The 20,230-nt window shown below is 37.7% G+C and overlaps 1 protein-coding gene across 18 annotated transcripts in view; it reads left to right on the top strand.

The window, feature by feature from the left end:
* The window catches only part of thrb (thyroid hormone receptor beta), a 182,960-nt gene extending 163,384 nt beyond the window's left edge, over window positions 1-19,576 (top strand). For 7 of the 18 annotated variants that reach the window (XM_079591046.1, XM_079591048.1, XM_079591049.1 and 4 more), the window contains 7 exons: window positions 3,379-3,479; window positions 3,658-3,805; window positions 3,980-4,185; window positions 5,727-5,813; window positions 6,499-6,645; window positions 11,434-11,692; window positions 13,324-19,575. In XM_079591046.1, the coding sequence (XP_079447172.1) occupies window positions 3,379-3,479; window positions 3,658-3,805; window positions 3,980-4,185; window positions 5,727-5,813; window positions 6,499-6,645; window positions 11,434-11,692; window positions 13,324-13,565 (1,190 nt within the window). In that variant the 3' untranslated portion in view covers window positions 13,566-19,575. Of the gene's footprint in view, window positions 1-1,377; window positions 1,998-3,378; window positions 3,480-3,657; window positions 3,806-3,979; window positions 4,186-5,726; window positions 5,814-6,498; window positions 6,646-11,433; window positions 11,693-13,323 lie in introns of those variants that run through there. The other 11 variants (XM_079591051.1, XM_079591037.1, XM_079591036.1 and 8 more) reach the window with 5 other exon arrangements.
* The last annotated feature ends 654 nt before the right edge of the window (window positions 19,577-20,230 follow it).

Genomic DNA, 20,230 nt, shown 5'->3' with positions numbered 1-20,230 from the left:
AACCCTTAAAATGTTTTTCTTGTTTCCTCAATGTATTTTGTATAGAATTCTTTTGTATATTATAAATCGCATATTGAAGATACAAGTATTTCTAAATAATGATATTCCTCAACCCAATTTGGAGGTTCTGCTTTGTTTTTAAGCACCGCCAGATTGTTCAGATGTTTGCTAATGTGTCTGAAAGTTGTTTTTGGCGGTTAAAGTCTTTCTGAAATCCCTGTAAAGATTAAGCTTATGTGAGACAGTCACCTCATCAAAAAGTTAAACTGGTATCAGGCTCTGTTGTAGAGGGGCTTTGCCTCAGGAGCCTTTGCTAAAAACAGCTGTTACCTGCTGGTCACTTTGGCTGTCTCAAGTCTCAGCGTCATAACCTAGTTTCCAGCTCCGAGTTAATTTGATATTGTGGACTGTTTTATTGTGTGTTCCCGGAGCTATTATAGAGACGGCAGTACTTATACTGATGCTACAGTATCTCGATTGAAGCTTGGGAGAGTGAAAAATTTGTTTTATTGTAGACTTCTTTTTTTATATTCCATCTTTATATAATTTGAATGTATTTCAAGTTATATAGAAATTACATTTGTATTGCAGTTCAAATTACAACAGAATATGTGAACAGTGGTCCAGTCCAGTATACTTCATAACTCACCACATTTCAAAATAAATGATCTTCTATTTTCTGTGGTAATAAACAGAAAGCCACAGATGATGTCCATAGATTTCAACTTGTATATAACGTAAAATATAATTTTAAGTTTAGTAATAACTAGCTAAAATTTTTATAAGTATAATATATATATATATATATATATATATATTTTATATATATTTTTTTTTTATTAAAATGTAAATACAAATTATATTTGACATTTAGGAGATGTAATTATCAAATGCAATTACCTGATGCAATATTTCTTGAACAGAAAATAGTCAATTCTTTAATCAAAATAGGTCTCATCTGAAGCAATTCGTTGTTATTTTTTTTCTGTCGGACACTTTTAGACAGACTGATGTTAAAACAGGTCCACATTTTATTCATTATGTGGTTATTTCAATGAAGTTATGCACCCCATGGCTGAAGCCCTCACATGCGTCACATTCATTGCACAGCTTCATTTAGGATTAGGACAAATAACAATCAATATGACTGATCACAGCTTAAGATCAGTGCCTAAAACGCCTCATATTCGAAATCAATAAACTTTGACTTTTGGGATTGTGATTGTAATCTTACCATTTTAGTAACGCTTGGTCTGATGGCAAATTTAACATGATCTGATCTGTTTAACGGTTCGTTATACACATGTATGACAGTCTTCCTGTCTGAGGATCTGTCGCCCCGGCTGTTCAACATCTTGGATTTGTCCGGTGTCAGATTAAGAGAGCGTGCTCAAAATCTTTCACCCAATTTGGCAGGGCGAGGGGCAAGTGGGGCGGGTGGATTCTCCATATATAAGAGCCGATGTCCTACAGACACTTTTCACGTAGTATGCTTCATGACTTCATGTCAGCTCTGATATCTGTACGCACGTCAGTGCGACCGCCAATTGATTTTTTTTAAAGTGCATTAACTCTACCGGTTTTGTTGCATTGACTTAAGCTTTTTAAATCTTTTTTTTTTTTTTTTGTGTGTGTGGTTGTGCCTTTGAAGATTTTCATAATGAATTACTGCATGTCAGACATGTATGACATAGCCCACGGTGTGAATGGGGGATATGCAGTGCCTCCCGGAGGTGAGTTTTGCATGTATGGTGGAGAAGGGCCCGGTTTCACTCACTGTGAGCCACAGCCATTACACCACCATCCTCCCAACATGGAGCAGGCCTGGCCGCCCAGCCAACCCTATGGGTGCCCGTTCAATGGGGGCAACCCTGTGTTCAAGAGTGAGTTATGCTCCATGGAGGTGCCTCTCAGTCACTACCACCAACAAGACTACTACTCTGACGGCAGGCCAGACTTCTCTCAGATGCAGTGGATGCAGGGGCCGCACAGGAAAGGTATCGCTAGCTTTAGAAGAAGCATAGAGGTGTGCTGTTTGGTACCAAAGTTTTGTCTTTTCTTTTTTTCTGTTTTTTTAGATGGCTGACTGTTTGCAAACATGTAAACAGTGTACACGTGTAGTCTAATATCTCAGTCCAAAAAGTTATGTGTGTAGAGATGTGCTCGGTTGAGATCTGATTAAGAATATTTTGATTTATGACTAAATTCACGAGTTCACACTTACGTACAATTAGAGGGAGTAAAGTTCAATGCGTATTTGGTGTGCTGTCCAGGGGGAGAGCTCCGAGCTCAGAGTTTGGCCCGAACCCAGAGTACTCCCCCCATATGTAAATGGTTAGAACTAGAAGTGTGGAGAAGGGGTGGTGGAGGGATGCTGCTAAACTCTCAATGGATTGAAGTGAGACTGCTGAATATATATATATACCTCTTATCGTTGATTGCTGAGTGTTTTCCACTCTCATCAATTATCTGAAAGTGCTCCTCCCAAACTTTGTTAATAAAACATCATATAGTGTTGTTGTTTGTGGTGTTTTTGGTTTTTGGTTTTTTTTACATTTGAGGACTGATTAAAAATGTGTTAGTGCCATTTTTGTATTTTATATCAATATGTTTTCTATTATATCATCCATTTGTGCCAGTTACAAAACTTAATCAATCTGAGCAAGTATTGGAAAAGCTGTCATTATGATGTTATAGTAGTAAACTGAACTTAAGTGCCTCTTTCAAAGACCTGTTCAGGGAGCTAGTTTGGCGTTGTGTAGTGTATTGATCTTCAGGGTTGGATGGAGGTTTGGGGTATGTTGTATTGATTTGTAAGGACACAGACAGAGGAACAGAAGGTATGAGCTCCTGTCCTGCCACTGACCTCATCAAAAGACTTATTGATCATATATTTATTCCTGAGCTGCTGCAAGCTGCCTGAACGTATGTGTGTCTTAAAACTTGTATTTTTGTTGTTGTTGGGGTTTTGTCTCAATATAAGAACGTTCTGATAAAATATTTTTTTCCTTTAATACTTTTTCCTTTTATTCTTTCTCACAGGGTCACATTGTTACTTATACTTTTTCTTTCTTGAGTTTTTCCACAAAACTCAACATCTCAATTAATTATTATTTACCATTTTATTAAAATATATATTTTTAAGATTTTTAAGATAAGATAACTTAATGAATGTGGTTAAATGGCAAGACAGAATGCACCACCTCTAAAGACTAAATGTGTGTGTATTTTGTAAAATTGTTTTGTTCTGTATCTTGAGTTTTAGTGCTGTTTTATAACTTCATAAGCAGTTTTATCTATTTGTATGCTGAGATATCCATGTTACATTTGCTTATTTTAATAAAATGTGTACATTGCTGTACTTGTAACTGTTTATAGGGTACATACCAAGTTATCTGGACAAGGATGAGCTGTGTGTTGTGTGTGGGGACAAAGCAACTGGCTATCATTACCGTTGCATTACCTGTGAGGGCTGCAAAGTGAGTGTTTCAAATATATTTGAGTTCAGCCATTCTGTTCTCTTAGAAAAGCATACAGTGCATTAATGACAAATTTTATTAATGTACAATACACATCACACTCTGTTTACACTACTTCATTATGATATTTATAAGAAGGGCCATGCTCTGCAATTAAAAATGAAATCTTCTTTTTAAGGGTTTTTTTCGACGCACAATTCAGAAGAACTTAAACCCAACATACGCTTGCAAGTACGAGGGAAAGTGCGTCATTGACAAAGTCACCCGCAACCAGTGCCAAGAATGCCGCTTCAAGAAATGCATTGCTGTTGGCATGGCTACAGACTGTGAGTGTCCTAAAGACAAAAACACTTGAATAGCCTTGTGCCCCTGTTAATTGATGATTCTGTAAGTACAAGCACTTTTGCTGTCTCTACATTGACAAAAAGTTGCTTTGTGTTTAATTGTTAAAAAGACAGACATTGTGCATAGCTCTTGCAAACATTTTGTTGTCCCTCCAGTGGTGTTGGATGACAGTAAGCGTCTAGCCAAGCGGAAGTTGATCGAGGAGAACCGTGAACGGCGGCGGCGCGAGGAGATGCAGAAGACGGTGTGGGACCGGCCGGAGCCCACGCAGGAGGAGTGGGAGCTGATCCGGGTTGTCACAGAGGCGCATATGGCCACAAACGCTCAAGGCAACCACTGGAAACAGAAGCGTAAATTCCTGGTGAGAGGTCTCTTCCCTGATGACTGCATCAGTGATGTACAGTGATGTATCTTGTGTTTTAGGATGTTTTTTGTTTGTTTGTTTGTTTGGGGTGTGATTATATTTTTATTTATTTCCTTTTTTTATTTTACCCTACCACAACCTTAGATTCCCCTTCCCAATCCTTCCCGCACAATTCCCAAGCCCTTCCTCACCGCTGTTCCCATTGTTAATATGTCCATGTTTTTTGTATCTCCTTGTAGAGTGGGGAGTGTTAGATGGACGCTGGAGAATCTCTACCACAAAGGCAGCAGCACTAACTTTAATGGAACACCTTTGTCCTTCTTTCTCAAGCTCTGTTTCCTAAACCCAAAACTGTTTTCTCATGTTTGTTTCTTTTCTGATATTCTTCTCTGTCTATTTCTAACGGTTTCATAATTGTTCTTTTCTCTTGAATCTAACTGTCCTCTACAGATTGAAGTTCTGTTTGAGGACTCTTAACACTACTGTGGGTTTCCATGGGAAGTTTACTTGCTTTATTCAAATGTTTGACACTTTCTATTTGGCAATTACGTTTACCTCAAAGTACGTTATTCCACTAGTGTCTTAATTCTGTAAGTTACAGCATTAAGATTTCCAATTTACAGGTGACGTGCATGTGTATTATCTGTCACTAGAGTTACGGAAATTACAAACGTCACTTAAACTTCAGTATGAAAAAATATATTAGTGTTGGCAAGGTCCATTCATTTCTCTCTGTTTCATAACTCTGATTCAGAGATTTGTTAGCATTTCTCAAAAATGTTCTTTAAGGTAAAAAAGACTTTGAAGTAACAAAAATATATCTAAGTAAATACTACTACCTATTATGTATTATATTGATACATATAAATACAATTTTACTTCTAGTTCTTGCACTAAACATTTTGAATTTATAGCAAAAGTGGTCCTCATAAAACACAAGCAGAGTGAATTTCTATGTAAATTGTTCATAAAACATTCTTATGCAAATTGTAGCAATGGTTTTACAGACAACTTTTACAAAAATGTATTCTGCTCGTGAATTATGATTTAAGCCCATGCATTGTCTGTTGAACAAACTATTAAGCCACTTCAGATATCATGCAAGTATCATGAAACGTCAAAGGGCTGAAAAATATCAACAAAAAAATTAAGGGAAATCCCCCAGTCATATATTATGAGGTAGAACATAAAATTAACAAAAAAAAAAAAAATTATTAAAACTTTATTCAAGCGTTACTATGGCCAATTTGAAAGACCAAATTGTGAAAGAGTACAATCAGTAAATGTTTTTGTATTTTGAATCTTATATTTCTTTATGCAGTTATTCTGTATGTAATATTATATGACGATTATATTATATAATAATATACAATGATGATTTTAAAGCATCGAAAACCATGGAAACTCCACGCAAACTCACTATCTCACTGTCATTTTCTGTCTGCACTCTCACCTGTCCCGTTTAAACTTGTTCTTTTTAGTTGACTTGACTCGGGTTCTTCATTAAAACTTCACGATCCCTGTTGATTGCCCAACAGGTCGAGGAAGCAATGCTACTTAATGAAATAACATGTAATTTATTCTGTACTTCTGACCAGAGTGCAGTGGGGGTGAAGGAAGCAAAGGTAAGAACCAGCAGAGCAAACACATTTATTTATGTTTTTATCCAAAAGAACGCTCTCTCAAATTCTCAGCTGCTTCCATTTCTGTCCCGTTTTTTTGTTTTGTTTTTTGCGGATAAATTGACATGCTGAATGCTTGAGACATTTGTTTGGAGTGTTTATGTAGCTTTCTTCTCACTGTGTCAGAAAGAATGAAGGTGTACACAGAAGAGGAAAGCTGAATAATTGCCTAAATGTCAAAAGGGAACATAAGGCTGGTTTGGCGCTGTACTCAGCTCCCAATCTTCTTTTACCCTCAGTCTGGCTTTCTTTTTTTTTTCTTTTTTTTTTGCTCTGTCTTTCACATCACAATTTTCTGGTCAGAAGGTCACAAATCGTAAAAAATAAATAAAAAAATTGAAATATCAGTGGATAACCCTAGTCAATGAGCTCCCCAGCAGAAGGAGCTATCAAAGACGCTTCTCTGCTCTGATAGTCTAGTTTAAGTTTCTCATCTTTCCTCTTTTCCCTCTTAATAACTGGGCTCCACTCTTTTTTCGTTGACATGTCTTGCTGTAACTCTGGCCTTCTTTGTGCTTTAGAGGGGAATGAGGATTTGCTGTGTCATACCTTCGTCTCTGTGAATGTCCATTTCCTATAAGAACCCGTGTTACTGAGCACTCTACCTCTCCCCTTCCTCTCATTTCAGCCGGAGGACATCGGTTCGGCACCCATCGTCAACGCACCAGAAGGGAGCAAAGTGGACATAGAAGCCTTCAGTCAGTTTACAAAAATTATCACCCCCGCAATTACTCGTGTCGTAGATTTTGCCAAAAAGCTGCCCATGTTCTGTGAGGTAAGAAACCTGTTGTACATTGCATCAAACAACACATTCTCACTCCTAACTTGTAATATATGGATGCTTGGTCAGGACCCCTTTGCGTCACTTTTTAACACACAGGGTACCCTTATAGCGTAATTTATAATTTCATATATATTTAGCACCTAATCCCTCCCCTACCTTAACCCTCTGGGGTCTAAGGTGTTTTTGGGGTCCTTGAGATGTTCTGACATGCCCTGACATTTGTGCTTTTTTCAGTTGCTTATAAACATATTAATGGCAAAGGTGTCATTACACTCTATTTAGCAAAAAAACAGGGCTAGCATAATATGTGAGCAACATGTATGTACATGTTTGTATTTTTGAGAGAATAATGTTTTATGCATGGTTATTCAAAAAATGTAAGTGTCTGAAATAAGGCCACAAAACACATACTAAATATGTGTCCACAATACTTTTGACTAATGGATGTTATCGCCTAGAGTTTTTCCTTCAAAATATCCTGAAAATCACCCTGCCTAATCATTCACATATAACAATACATTGATTAAAATTTTGTACAACACTTTTTGTTTGGAAAGGCAATATGCGTGGGGACCTGCATAATGAGCATTTCATTCAGGTGTGTCACACAAGAAAGAATGTGAGGACAAAATATATATACATATATAAAATCCAAATATAAATGAAAGTCAAAAGCACATTTTTAGTACATAGTCATACCTGGAAACAAATCCTGTTCAAATAGGCTATATGGGCCATTCTACAGAATTGGTTCAAAGTTAGAGTTTAACATCTTGAAATTTTTTTTTTTTTTTTTTTTTCACAAATTTTTCTATACATGCAAATTGTATAATATCCAAGGTAAACATTTCTAGTAATTGTGCAGTTAATTCTCATACTGTATTTTCAGAAAGTTTTGGAATACATCATCTCCCCAAATGTGTCACTAATAAAAAATAATAACAATTTGTAATATTATAAAAATTGGCTTATATTAACTTGTAAATATATTTTTTGTTATTTTATTTAAAAAGTGTTCACATGTAAATCAACAACAATTACAATTTTATCAATATTTCAAGTGTAATCTTTCTTTTTTTAAAGTATACATTGTATCGTACATATTTCAAAGTTAAGGATTCATTTGTTTGATATAGCCTAATGTTACATTGGAACAAACACTATGGGCCCTATTTTAACGATCTGAAACGCAAGTGTCAAAGCGCAAGTACCTTTGTGGGCGGATCCCGGCGCTGTTGCTATTTTCCCGGCGGGATAAATGCCTCTTGCGCCCGACGCAAATCTAAAATGTGTTGGTCTGAAGTAGCTTCATTATTCATAGGTGTGGTTTGGGCGTAACGTGAAATAAACCAATCAAAGCGTCCTCTCACATTCCCTTTAAGAGCAGGCACGCTTGGTCCAACGCGGATTGCTATTATAACGGCGGATTTGCCAGGCGCACGCCAGGATCAGTTCACAGCCACGAGACCGGCGTTCTCGTCAGGGCCGTAAAACACAGAGACATTGGGGATGATGGGAGAAACCCACCCAAATTAGCTTTGGTTAAACAGGCGTATAATTTGGGTAAATGTGTAGCCTAATCTAGATAAATAAATAAAAAATCTAGATATATCTTTTTCACATCTTCACGGACACAACAATGATTTCCCTCGTGTGTTAATATTTTTCCTTGTAATAATGTATGATTTGCAAAAATGAAAACTGCTGCGTCTGTTTATAATTATTAGAGAATCAAAGTGGATGCGCGTTAACACGCTACATTATGGCCAAGCACGCGCCCTTAAAATACCATATCACTAACGTGCAACGCGCCACTGTCTTTAGACTGTTTTTTTCCTGGTCAGTGGCGCAATTGCTTTCTAAAACTGGAAAATAACACCAGGGAAGATTTGCGCCGGAACACGCCTTCTCTTTGCTCTGAACCGCCCCCGCGAGCGCAAGTTCATTCCCTAATTTACCGACGTGCATCTGTGGAGGGAAAAGTCCGCTGTGCGCAGGTGCAAAATAGGAATGATACATGCGTCGGTGTTCAAAGTAAATTGCGCTGGGTGCAAGATAGGGCCCTATAACATCATAGTGGATGAGTATATTTTTGACAAAACATACTATATATTTAACATATTTAACACAACTGGCTAACAAAAGCTTATTTGATGTCTATTTTACAGTAAAAACTTTATAATCATTCATTCAGTTCATTTATTCACACACAGAAACGCAATTCATATTTAAACAGTCTTTTGCGGTTTACAGATACTATTCCATATCTCGATTAGAACAAAGCATATAAGAATAAAAAACGTAGGCCTACTATTAATCCTCAGCCGTTGCTCCTCAAAGTGAAACCAGCACTTCTGAGGTAAGTTTCACAGGATTATTCCTCACAGCCTCGCAAGACGACATAGTACATTAATCTGATTAAACTTGGTGTGTTTTATTGAGTTGGTGTGGGGTTGACACGTTTGCATGGGTTGCCTCAGATCATTTGCGTTTGAATAGCACATGCTCTCCGTGGGCGTGGTCACGTTAACAGATAACAAGCTACAATGAGCTAAAATGAGAACTCTCTCTTTTTATATAGATTAAATAAACTGAGAATATTTGTTTTAGTTTTTAATTAGATCATTTAAAAGTACACACTTAAATGATTTTAAATATATATAGCTCATGCTTGGGTGACTAGTATTCACTGAGTTTTGTTTAAGTTTAGAGACGTGCACCAGAAAAAAAGTTTACGGAGAGGCAGAAAGCACACACTGTTTATTTTCTTTATTTTACTTTTTTTTTCGATTGTAAGTGGACACATATAAAAGTAGACATTTAACAGTTTATTTTTTTCATATTTCATAAGTCTGTGTGACCAAAAATGACGGAATATTTTAAGTCTATTTTGCTGCTATGTAAAAAAAACGAGCAAAACGCGCCGGCGCGTTTCCCAACCCCAGAGGGTTTAACCTAACCAAAATATAATCTCATTAATATAAAACACGTAAAAGGCAAATAAAAGTGCAGTCATAGGTATTTATTGCAGAAAACGTCTCGTTATGTATCTAATCCTAGTTCCCTGAAGAGGGAACAAGACACTGTGTCGAAACGTTGCGGGAACGCCCCTGCTTGATTGAGTCATGAAGCACGTATGGAATCAGTCCAATGGAACATCATAGGCGGGTGACGTCTTTGGTCTAACAATATTAGTAGGGACCTTAGGAACATAGCCTGGCCTAGGATGGAGGAAGGTCTTTACAATGCCAGGCCAGAATTCCAGGCATGAGGGAGAAACCGAGAGTGCTTGAATGTCTCCAATTTTTTTAAGAGACGAGATGGCAAGAAGAAAGATAGTTTTTAGAGTAATGAATTTCTGAGAAACTTCTTCAATGGGCTCGAATGGAGCTAGGGAGTGGCCTTCTAATACAATGGGCAAGTCCCATGTCAGCACCCTCGTGCGGACTTCTGGCCTCAGCCTCAAAGTGCCACGAAAAAAACGTGTTATCAATGGGTGTCTCCCCAGAGAAACTCCACTCAAAGGGACGTGGAAGTGCTGACACGTACACCTTCAGCGTGGAGGGGGATAACGCTGTGGAGAAGTGCTCCTTCAGGAACTCCAGCACTGCACCGGGCAGTTAACCGAGTCCAACTGGTGATCTCCACACCATGAAGTGAATAACCTCCATTTCAAGGCATATAACTTCCTTGTGGACGGAGCTCTGGAGTGGAGGATGGTCTCAACAACCTTGGTTGAGAGACCTAAATTTATTATCTGGGTCCCCTCAGAGGCCAAGCCCACAGTTTCCACAGTTCTGGCCAGGGGTGAAGGATCGTCCCACTCGCCTGACACTAGGTCCGCAAACCATACTCAGGCCGGCCAGAACGGGGCTACCAACAGTAGACTGACCCCTTTCCAGAACTCCTAGGACCAGAGCAATCGGGGGAAATGCATAGCAGATCCGGGAGAGAATACAATGCTGAATAAAGTCTTATTTTGTGTTATTTTTGGACCAAAAAGTATTTTCGATGCTTCAAAAACTTCTAACTAACCCACTGATGTCACATGGACTACTTTGATGATGTTTATATTACCTTTATGGACATGGACAGTATACTGTATATACAGCTTCAATGGACGGACAGAAATCTCTCGGACTAAATCTAAAATATCTTAAACTGTGTTCCGAAGATGAACGGAGGTCTTACGGGCTTAGAACGACATGAGGGTGAGTCATTAATGACATTATTTTAATTTTTGGGTGAACTAACCCTTTAAGGATTGGGTTATGTGTTAAAAAATGTCTAAATAGTGTAATGTAAATACAATTACTATATAAATTACATATATGAAATAATGGTAATATTATACACAAATGCATAATTTTATCATGACAATTAAATTCCCATTTTTTATTGAAAGCAATAGAGTACCCTGCATCTTGAAAAACGCTAAAGGGGTAACCTCTCTGTTCATTAAAAAAAAAGTGATGCCAAGGCCTCCTGTCCAAGTGTCCATATGATATGTCCATATGAGTTTCATGAGTTAACATTTCGCATAAAACGCAGGAAATTACAGTAAATCCTTCAAAACCTAGCTTACATCCAACCAAATTTGGTTGGTCGATGAAAATTTGTATAGGCCTTCTGTACAAAAATCAAAGCAGAAAATACATCAAAATGAGATAAAGAATTTAACGATGAGATCAAATAAATACATTTTGAAGCTTGACAGTGACCCATGTTTGGATACACAATGATACATATTATGACTGTGATTATTGTGTAATTGTTCAGCTGCCTTGTGAGGACCAGATCATTTTGCTGAAGGGTTGCTGTATGGAGATCATGTCTCTGCGAGCGGCAGTGCGCTATGATCCAGAGAGCGAGACTCTAACGCTGAATGGGGAGATGGCTGTCACACGAGGCCAGCTCAAGAACGGGGGTCTGGGTGTGGTCTCAGATGCCATTTTTGACCTGGGTGTCTCTCTGTCCTCCTTCAACCTCGATGATTCTGAGGTGGCGTTGCTCCAAGCCGTGATTTTGCTTTCCTCCGGTTAGTGCCATCTTCATTTCTCAAATTTAATCAAATATTCATTATAGTTCTTATCCATCACATTGTGGTCAAATGTTTACACAAAAATATATATATATATTGCAAATATTGCACAAAATCTCCTCTCTGTGCAACAACTCTTTTTATGAACATAAAAAAACAAGAAATGCAAAAAGTGATGTGCAGTTTCAATTCTGAATTAAAATGTAGTATCCCGGTGCTCTTTGGGTGTAGGGATGGTTCAGCTAAAAAAAAAACAAAAAAAAAACAGTCCACAGCACTCGAGCAAATTGTTTTAGAAACATATAAAAAGCCTTTATTCTTTCATGGCTTAGGCATTTTAAAAACAGCTGACAAGCAACTGCACACATGAGTGCTTTGGACTGTTTTTGTCTTTTTTATGAACATTTGAATAAATTAGTTTCTTGTTACAGTAAATAATCCTAAGAATCTTACATGGTTTAGAATTCCAATTGATGCAGGCATATGTCAGTTTTCTGATTCAGATTTCTAGTTACAAAATATTGCCTATTGGCAAATTGGGCAATAAATATCAGAATATCCTTGCAAACGCAGTCAGGAAGGGGGTATAAATGTAATTGCTGTAATAAAGAAGGATGTACTATGACTAAAATTATCATTCTTATCAATGAAAAAAAGCTTATGAACTACTAGGTCTGGTGAACCTCATAAAGAAGAGTCGTTGTTTTCCTTTATGATTGATTAATGTTAGTTGTGAATATGACTCACGACTTCAACCAGGAGTACGTTTAAAAGCTATAAGGCCAGCTGCAGCGGGTGGCGATTACCCAGGATTACACAGGCCACTGAGGAGAAACTACTTAATAACACTATTAAAATGGGATTACACTTCAACTGAGAATGTCACAATCAATAGGTAAAGTCTTCAATGCCCACATCCACTCCTATATGGATGTGTTATTGATTCCTGCACATTTAAACAGATTGTCCAGTGTTGCAGCTGGCCGAACCCAATCAGTGACTTACATTTTTTTGATAATTAACTGGGCTTTAACTAGTGTCCTAAAAGTCTTTCTGATTTGGTTTTAGAGAGAGAACAAAGGAGATGATTCCAGCACTGTAACCCATCAGATGTTATTGGTCATGCAAAAAAACAATAACAGTTAGACTGCAATAGTCCCTTCTTATTCGGCATGGAATTTTCTTTTTTGTTTTAAGTGTGTCATTTCTAGCGCACCGATTCTATGTAAGTACTATGTACTTGTTATACCTTGTAAATGTAGCGCTGCACAGTTCTTATTTAAATTGTATGGGCATGTTTGTGGCATTGTCATCATTTACTCACCCTCATGTCACACTAAACCTGTATGACTTTCTTCTGTGCAACATAAAGTTATTTTGAGAGATGTCTTAAGTGTTTTTTTGTTTTGATTTTCAAATAAACACTATAAACAGGCACACTTCAACAGACGTGTGAAAGGATGTTGCCTTTTCTTCAGGATGTTAAATGACTTTAATAAATGACTATAAATAAGTTTTATCAAATCACATGTCATCACCTTTAAGTCCTGCTTTTTTATTTAAAGTGAATTTGTTTTCATATTAAACTGGAACCGCCTATCATCTCTTCTCCTCTGTTTCATCGGCAGATCGTCCAGGTTTAACAAGCGTAGAACGGATAGAGCGTTGTCAGGAGGAGTTCCTCTTGGCCTTTGAACATTACATCAACTACCGTAAGCACAAGGTGGCTCACTTCTGGCCCAAGCTGCTGATGAAGGTGACAGACCTGCGCATGATTGGTGCCTGCCATGCCAGCCGTTTCCTGCACATGAAGGTGGAATGTCCCACAGAACTCTTTCCGCCCCTCTTCCTGGAAGTGTTCGAAGACTGATGGCCAACCAATCAGGCCAAGCTGCTCCCACCAACACCAAACTCCACAGATCTGACCTCCCCTCTAACCCGGTGTCCCTGTTCCTGGTTACATGAACACTGTTCCTTTTCCTGGTCACTACTGAGCATCATTTCATTCCATATTTTTAGGAGTAGCTCTCTGGCCTAATTTGAATGGAACCATTCCTTTTACAAAGCGGGTACATGTGAATAGAACAGTTTGTTTTCTTTCACTCTTTATTTGTAAAAAAAAAAAAAAAAAAAAACTTTGTTACTCGATTTTTTTTCCCAATGATAAATTGTTTTATTTCTGATCATAGTCTTTGATGCCATTTAAGTGAGATGTATTAACTATGCATTTGAGTTTCATGTCACGTCAAGAAAAAACAAAAACAAATGGCGCCACACTGCAAAGGGGCATAGCAATACCTTTTTTCCTTTCACTTCCCTTATCTGTTGGTTGAAAGGTCTTTTCATGCTCATATTAAGACATAGGTTGGTAAATAGTTCTGTTCCAAAACTCAATGAGCTGCCTACCTAGGCAATATTTCCCTACATTGAGACTGTACAAAAGCAAAATCATGACTGAGGTCTCTTTAATTTTTCAATTGTTTGTCCTAGAAAATATCACTAAATGGTACGCAAATTAAGACATTTGGTAACTTAAATTTTCCTGATTCTCTTGAAAGGAAGACCACAGTAACATTACATGTTTGCTGCCTCAGGCCCCGTTTACACGTACATGGTTATTTTGAAAAACTGAGACATTTCCCTTCGTTTGTGCCCTTCGTTAACACGCAAACGGAGAATTAATCTCTGAAACCGATTCTTTCTAAAAACTCAGGCAAGAGTGGAGATTTTGGAAAACTTTGTTTGCACGTTTGCATGTAAACTGAGAAAAACTGAGTTTTAGGCAGCCGACGTCACCGTATGTGACTATTTTCGGGATTCTGATTTGCTAACGTGGGCTTGAGCTTCTTGTTACACTGCCACCTACAGGTTTGGCATGCTCTAGACAGCATATACACGGGTTTGTGTAACGAATACTTTTCTGAACACTGTCAGGTGTGCACAATGTTATTTTTGAAAACGGAGAGGCGTGAAATGTCCGTTCATAAAAAAATAGCCGTCCACTTGTAAACGTAGCCTCAATAACAATTCCATTCAAAGTCAGTCAATTTCAATACGAACTCTCATCAAATTCTATCAAGACCTAATGATCTGCTACTATCCACATTCATTTTATAGCTCTGTACTCTTACATTATCAATAATTTGTGTCTAAAAATATTTTACTAGAAAGTTGTAGAAACCACTGAGAATTCCAAAGAGCACCCTGGGAGCAATAAAATGGTAATGTGGTAAGGAGACAGGGAGCCTTCTAAGATGTAATTTTTTGGCCAAGTTCTAAGGCAGCATTGCATGTAGTGTTTCTGATTAAAAGTAATCCCAGAATCCACTGTGACAAGCTCAGTGGGGGACAAGGGGATGAGGGAAATCTTTCAGAGAGAAAAAATAATTAAATACCAAAAAGTATATACGTAGATCAAACAGTTCAAGCTAATTAGCAATAGAAGTTTTCACCCAATATGTGTGTGCAGTATGTATCTAAGTATTGCATAGCTTCGCAACATGATGACTCTATTGGATCAATTGTGAGTTTCCCCTTCGTTCATGTGAGGAGCACTGATTTGGAGTGTCCTACATAGCCAGATGTTTTGTGTGCCATACAAATACTATATAACTTATCAGGTTTCATTTCATTTGTGATGCTTCCTTTGAAAGAAGCATATGTAGGCAATAGACAACAAAGCAGCTTACTAGAGCCGCGTTTCCTGCAAAATTACCTCAAACAATTTGTCCCAGGAACTTTTTCCCCCCCAGACCTGTTGCTGTCTGCGTTTCCATCGCGGTCTAAAGTACTGTGAAGATTAGGCAAATTAGTCCGGTGACGTAGGACTGTGCGCAACTTTCCAGTTCCCGCTGGATTTCGCCCTCAACATATAAGCTTAATAATGCCTGAACCTCGTCGTCGGTCCATTGGTCGTATTTGTTAAAATCCATTGTTGATTGGAATAGCAAACAACTCTTACTGCACACATCACAACAGACTTTTAAAAATGGTGGTTGAAATAAAATGCTGCGTGGAGTCAACCAATCAAAATGCTGCATGAACAAAACCAATCAGCATGTTCAGCGCCCAAGTTCCACCCCGAAATTTCCTGAACTTTGAAAAAGTACTACCTAAAAAGTAGGGACTTTCTGAAGGGGAAACTTCATTTAGACCCTGGTCCCTGCGCTCGAAGCAGACCAAAGTCTCTAGTTACTAGAGAAAGTTCCTGCGGTGGAAACAAGGTTTTTGGAAGGTTTTGAAATTAGAACTGTTCTCTGGGGAAAAAAAAAGTGGCAAAGGTAAACAAAACATTTCTTAATGGCAAAGTGGTATCAGTTTTAATGGTGGTTACAAAATCCTGTAAAATCCTGTTTCATTGTCAGTACACCTAAAAGCTTACTGGGCAAGCAGACCTTCATGATACCTTAGAGTTCACAGAAAGAGTAAATTCCAGTTATACGTTGTACATTAAAGTTATTTTGATCTCAAATGTTGATCTCTATAAACTTTAGTAAGGAGGAAAAATATTTTTGACTGTGAAGTTGGCAGAAACACACATTAAAGCCCATGAGAGACTCTCTAGCCAGCAGCCACTAACATTAGCTCATAATGCCTCTATTAAGGTGCCAAAAACTTCCCTGAAAATCATACTCTGTTTGGTCTTGTGTTGAGCTGTTTGGAGGAACTCGAGGTTATATTTGTACCCAGCCATTGTTAGATCTATTAAACTGCTGGGATGGAACTCTGTTCAGTTGAAATGTTCTTTTCTTCTATAGCGGTCACATGATAAACCAAGGCAATGCTTCTGCTTGAACTAGTTGGTGCTATAAGTTTGCAGATTTTTACCTCCAGGACTACTGTCAGTTATACTCTGAATTGTCTGGGTGATTGACACACGTAATTACACACAACGCTGAGGTCAGTGGTCAACCCTTCAATGTTCAGGGATGCTTTATGGTGTGTCTGTGATGTTATTTCAGCTGTTTATGTCCTTGTTTTTTTGTTTTACTGTAGTGTTTTTAATCTTTCTAGAGACATCCCTGTGTGCTGCAAATGGTTTTTAAATCTCACATACCTCTGCTGATTATCAGGAACCGACAGAATTGTTTTAGTTGTTTTGCTGTTGAAAAATGGACATTAATTCAAAATCGCACCTTAAAACGCACCACATGTTCAATCAGTGTTTTGTTAAAGTGATTCCTTTTTAAGCAATATAATTGCTCCAGTGGTTTTACATGTTTTACACATACAGACGTTTGTTTGTACACGCCAACATAGATATTAAACAGACTTAAAGTCATTGCACAGACAATCAATGTGTCCGTAGAGAGTGTTATAGAAAGATGCAGAGGGAAGTAAAGGCGACTGCCAGGGTCACAAATTAACTTTTACATCACACTTGCCAGTGGCGGGTCAGCTGACTCTTCACTCAGCTCCACGCCAACTTGGTTGCTTTTGCTTAAAGTCCCTGTAAAGTCAAAATTAAGTATGTGTTCGGAGTTTGTCACACCAGAGAAAATGTGTTATTAGCCACCCAGCCAAATTTGAATGATAAAAAAAGCCGCCAAGTAAATAAAATATAAAAATCTTGAAAAAAGTAAGAGTATTCTTTGCTCTTAAATGCTGGGGGCGTGTCCGCTGGCTGCGCTGAAACCACGCCCACTCGCGGGACGGGAGGATGAAGGCCGAGGCGAAAGATAGTCGGTTCGGCCACATTCACCAGTAACAGCGGATTTTCAGTGAATACCAGTTGTCTCCGACGAAAGTTTATAACCTATCCTGTGTAAAATGATCACTTACAGAGGCGGATGTTGGTGGTGATCCTCAGCTCTCCATCAAGGTGGCTCTTCACAAAATTAATCCACCTCTTCTTGATATGATCGTTTTTCGGGAATTTAAATAAGGACACCGATCTGTTTTGTAAGTGATCGCATCCAGGTAATATGCATTTCCGTGACGAAGGCATAGCTAGCTAGCAAACTGTAGGCTGTAGTAACTAATAGTACTGAAAGTAACTCGCGATTGAGCGTCAAACTGATTCGAATGTGCTCTAGTTATTATTGTTAGGGGAGGGGCCAGCCTCAGTGGCTACAGTGCATCATTGACAGTAGGGGTGGGGCCAGGAGCTCAGTGGCTCCACTGCATCATCGAGCCACCGTTTTAGCCCCGCCCACAAAATCCTGAACACAGCAATGGTGAAAAACTATTTAACGGTCTAACTCCACAATTCAGTTCTTCACAGTTCACTGTCTTTGTAATGTGTTTTAGCAATACATTTCTGACATTTATAATGCGTTTCAATTATTATTTTGAATTGCCTTTACAGGGACTTTAAGCAGACAAGCTTGACAGAATGTCCCATAGGAACATGCCCAAACTAAAAATTTATTTAAAAAAATAATAAAATAATTTACAGCTTTCCCCAAATCTATTTTTGTTGCACTAAAGTCACACAATTTGTGATTCTTTAATACATTTTATTAGTTTAAATGTATTTTAATCGCTCACACGTGAAATTCAGACATTATTTTCTTACAATTTGATTTAAACCATGTGTTATGTTGTTGCTAATTATGTTACCAACCACCTGGAAAGTAAACTCGTATGTACTTGCTGAAGCCCTTTTTTTTTTGTGCCGGCACTTTGTGAGTGTTAATTTTGGACCCTGGCTACAGATCAGCACATGCATGCACAGACCATCAAGTAAATAAAAAAATACAAAATACAAAAAAAACACTACAAAAATAAAGATATTTATGGTGTAAAGGAAAGGCTGTATTTTTTCAGACTGCATATATTTTTGACATGTTATATGCACAATATGAACATTTTCCAGTTTTAAACACAAAGAAACAAAGACTGTCTTTTCTCAAAAAACTTTCACCATTCTCAAACAGGAACCCCAAGTCCTGTTTTTTTAACAATCCTGGTTCACTGGTGATGTCTCCTAATTGTGCGTTTTACCATTCTAAATTCATTGGTTAACCATGTTAATGACAACTAATCAATACTTGTAACTAATTATCATAACAAATCCAGCACAACAATCACAAAAAGCGACTCTCAGTGGGTGTCGGAATGAAACCTAAAGCCTATAGTCAAAGAAACTGACCAGATCTCACCACCTAAACTGAAAGAAATAGACCCCTACAAACAATCGCAGTACATGTACTTCTGTTTCGTCTCAGGTAACATTTACCTGATCACGTCCACAGTATGCTGGTTGCATTAATAAGTGAACTTTGAAAGTGAATCCATAATACAACATTACAAGCAAATGTATTTCACTTTCTCTTCAATGTCTTTTTCTTTTTTTTATACTAAAAATAAATGTATTGCACAGGCTTACTGTGTGACAGTGGAGCCTTGAATTAAATTCAAGTTTGAATTATGATGATTTTGACATCCTGGAAGAGACATTGCACTAGAAAAATATCCCTGGATTTGGCAAAAGATGATGATGACAGTGATGATATTGGCACCTAAGGTGAATAGGAGAATAAAGATGGTTTTGAGAAACTCCAGAAATATTTATTGTGCTGTGTGTGGTACATGCTTAATGTGAGATTCTGTATGCAGTTTTTTTTTGTGGCCATGAATGAATTAAATGTATGTATATTCAGCAATATTTATTGAATTGAATAATGACTGTTATATTTCACATTAAGATATTTACATATTTTATTCTTGCATGTTTTAACTTGACACTCATTGAACGTCCCCGATGAAACATTTCAGTAAAATATAATTGGCCACAGCTATAGTCATCTGTCCTTGTGAAAAGACATCTGACCACAGTCTTTGATCACAATGTAACGATGGTGACACCAAGGTATGACATTTTAACCACAGTTAACTTGTATGTATATTTTAGTTACTATGTTCGGGTGTCAGTCAGAAATAATTTTAAATTAGATTATTTTTCCTGATAAACTATAAAAACCACCAATTACATAAAAAAAAAAAATCACAATTTCCAAAAAATTCTTTAATGACTATGTGAAAGTTTAGATATCAGAGATCAGTTTTGTATTGTTATAGAAAGCATCAATCACATGATCCCAAACAGGAAAAGTTTTTGGGGCAACGCTTGGAGTTGAAAGCCGGGGCAATACAATACTTCGCAATGAACTGAGAGAGAACGGGGTTTATACGTGTGAGTGTGGATGAGCTGCAGGTGTTTGTGTAATCAGTTCCAGGTGAATGAGATGATGAGTGCTGATGAGTCCGGGCAGTGAGTATGGGAAATATAGTTTGTGAGGAAGTGATCAGTCTATTGTGGAGCGCCCTCTGGTGGCTCTAGAGGGCACTCCAGCTGGTAATCGTTACAGTCTGTTCCCCGAATTAGGAAATACAAAAAACATCCAAACCCATCTAAGGGTAAAAATGTAATTGATGTTCAACAAATAAAACACAGATATAATACAAATGAGCAAATGATAAAGCTTGGGTTGCTGAATATTCGATCCCTTACTTCAAAAGCTTATTGTTAATGATATAATTACAGACTATAACCAGATGTGCTGTGTTTGACAGAAACCTGGCTAAAACCAA

The sequence above is a fragment of the Phoxinus phoxinus genome, assembly GCF_949152265.1.
Source record: "Phoxinus phoxinus genome assembly, chromosome: 19".
NCBI classification, from domain to species: Eukaryota; Metazoa; Chordata; class Actinopteri; order Cypriniformes; family Leuciscidae; genus Phoxinus; species Phoxinus phoxinus.
The sequence above is the reverse complement of the archived record's forward strand: the minus strand, read 5'-3'. Positions and strand labels throughout refer to the sequence as shown.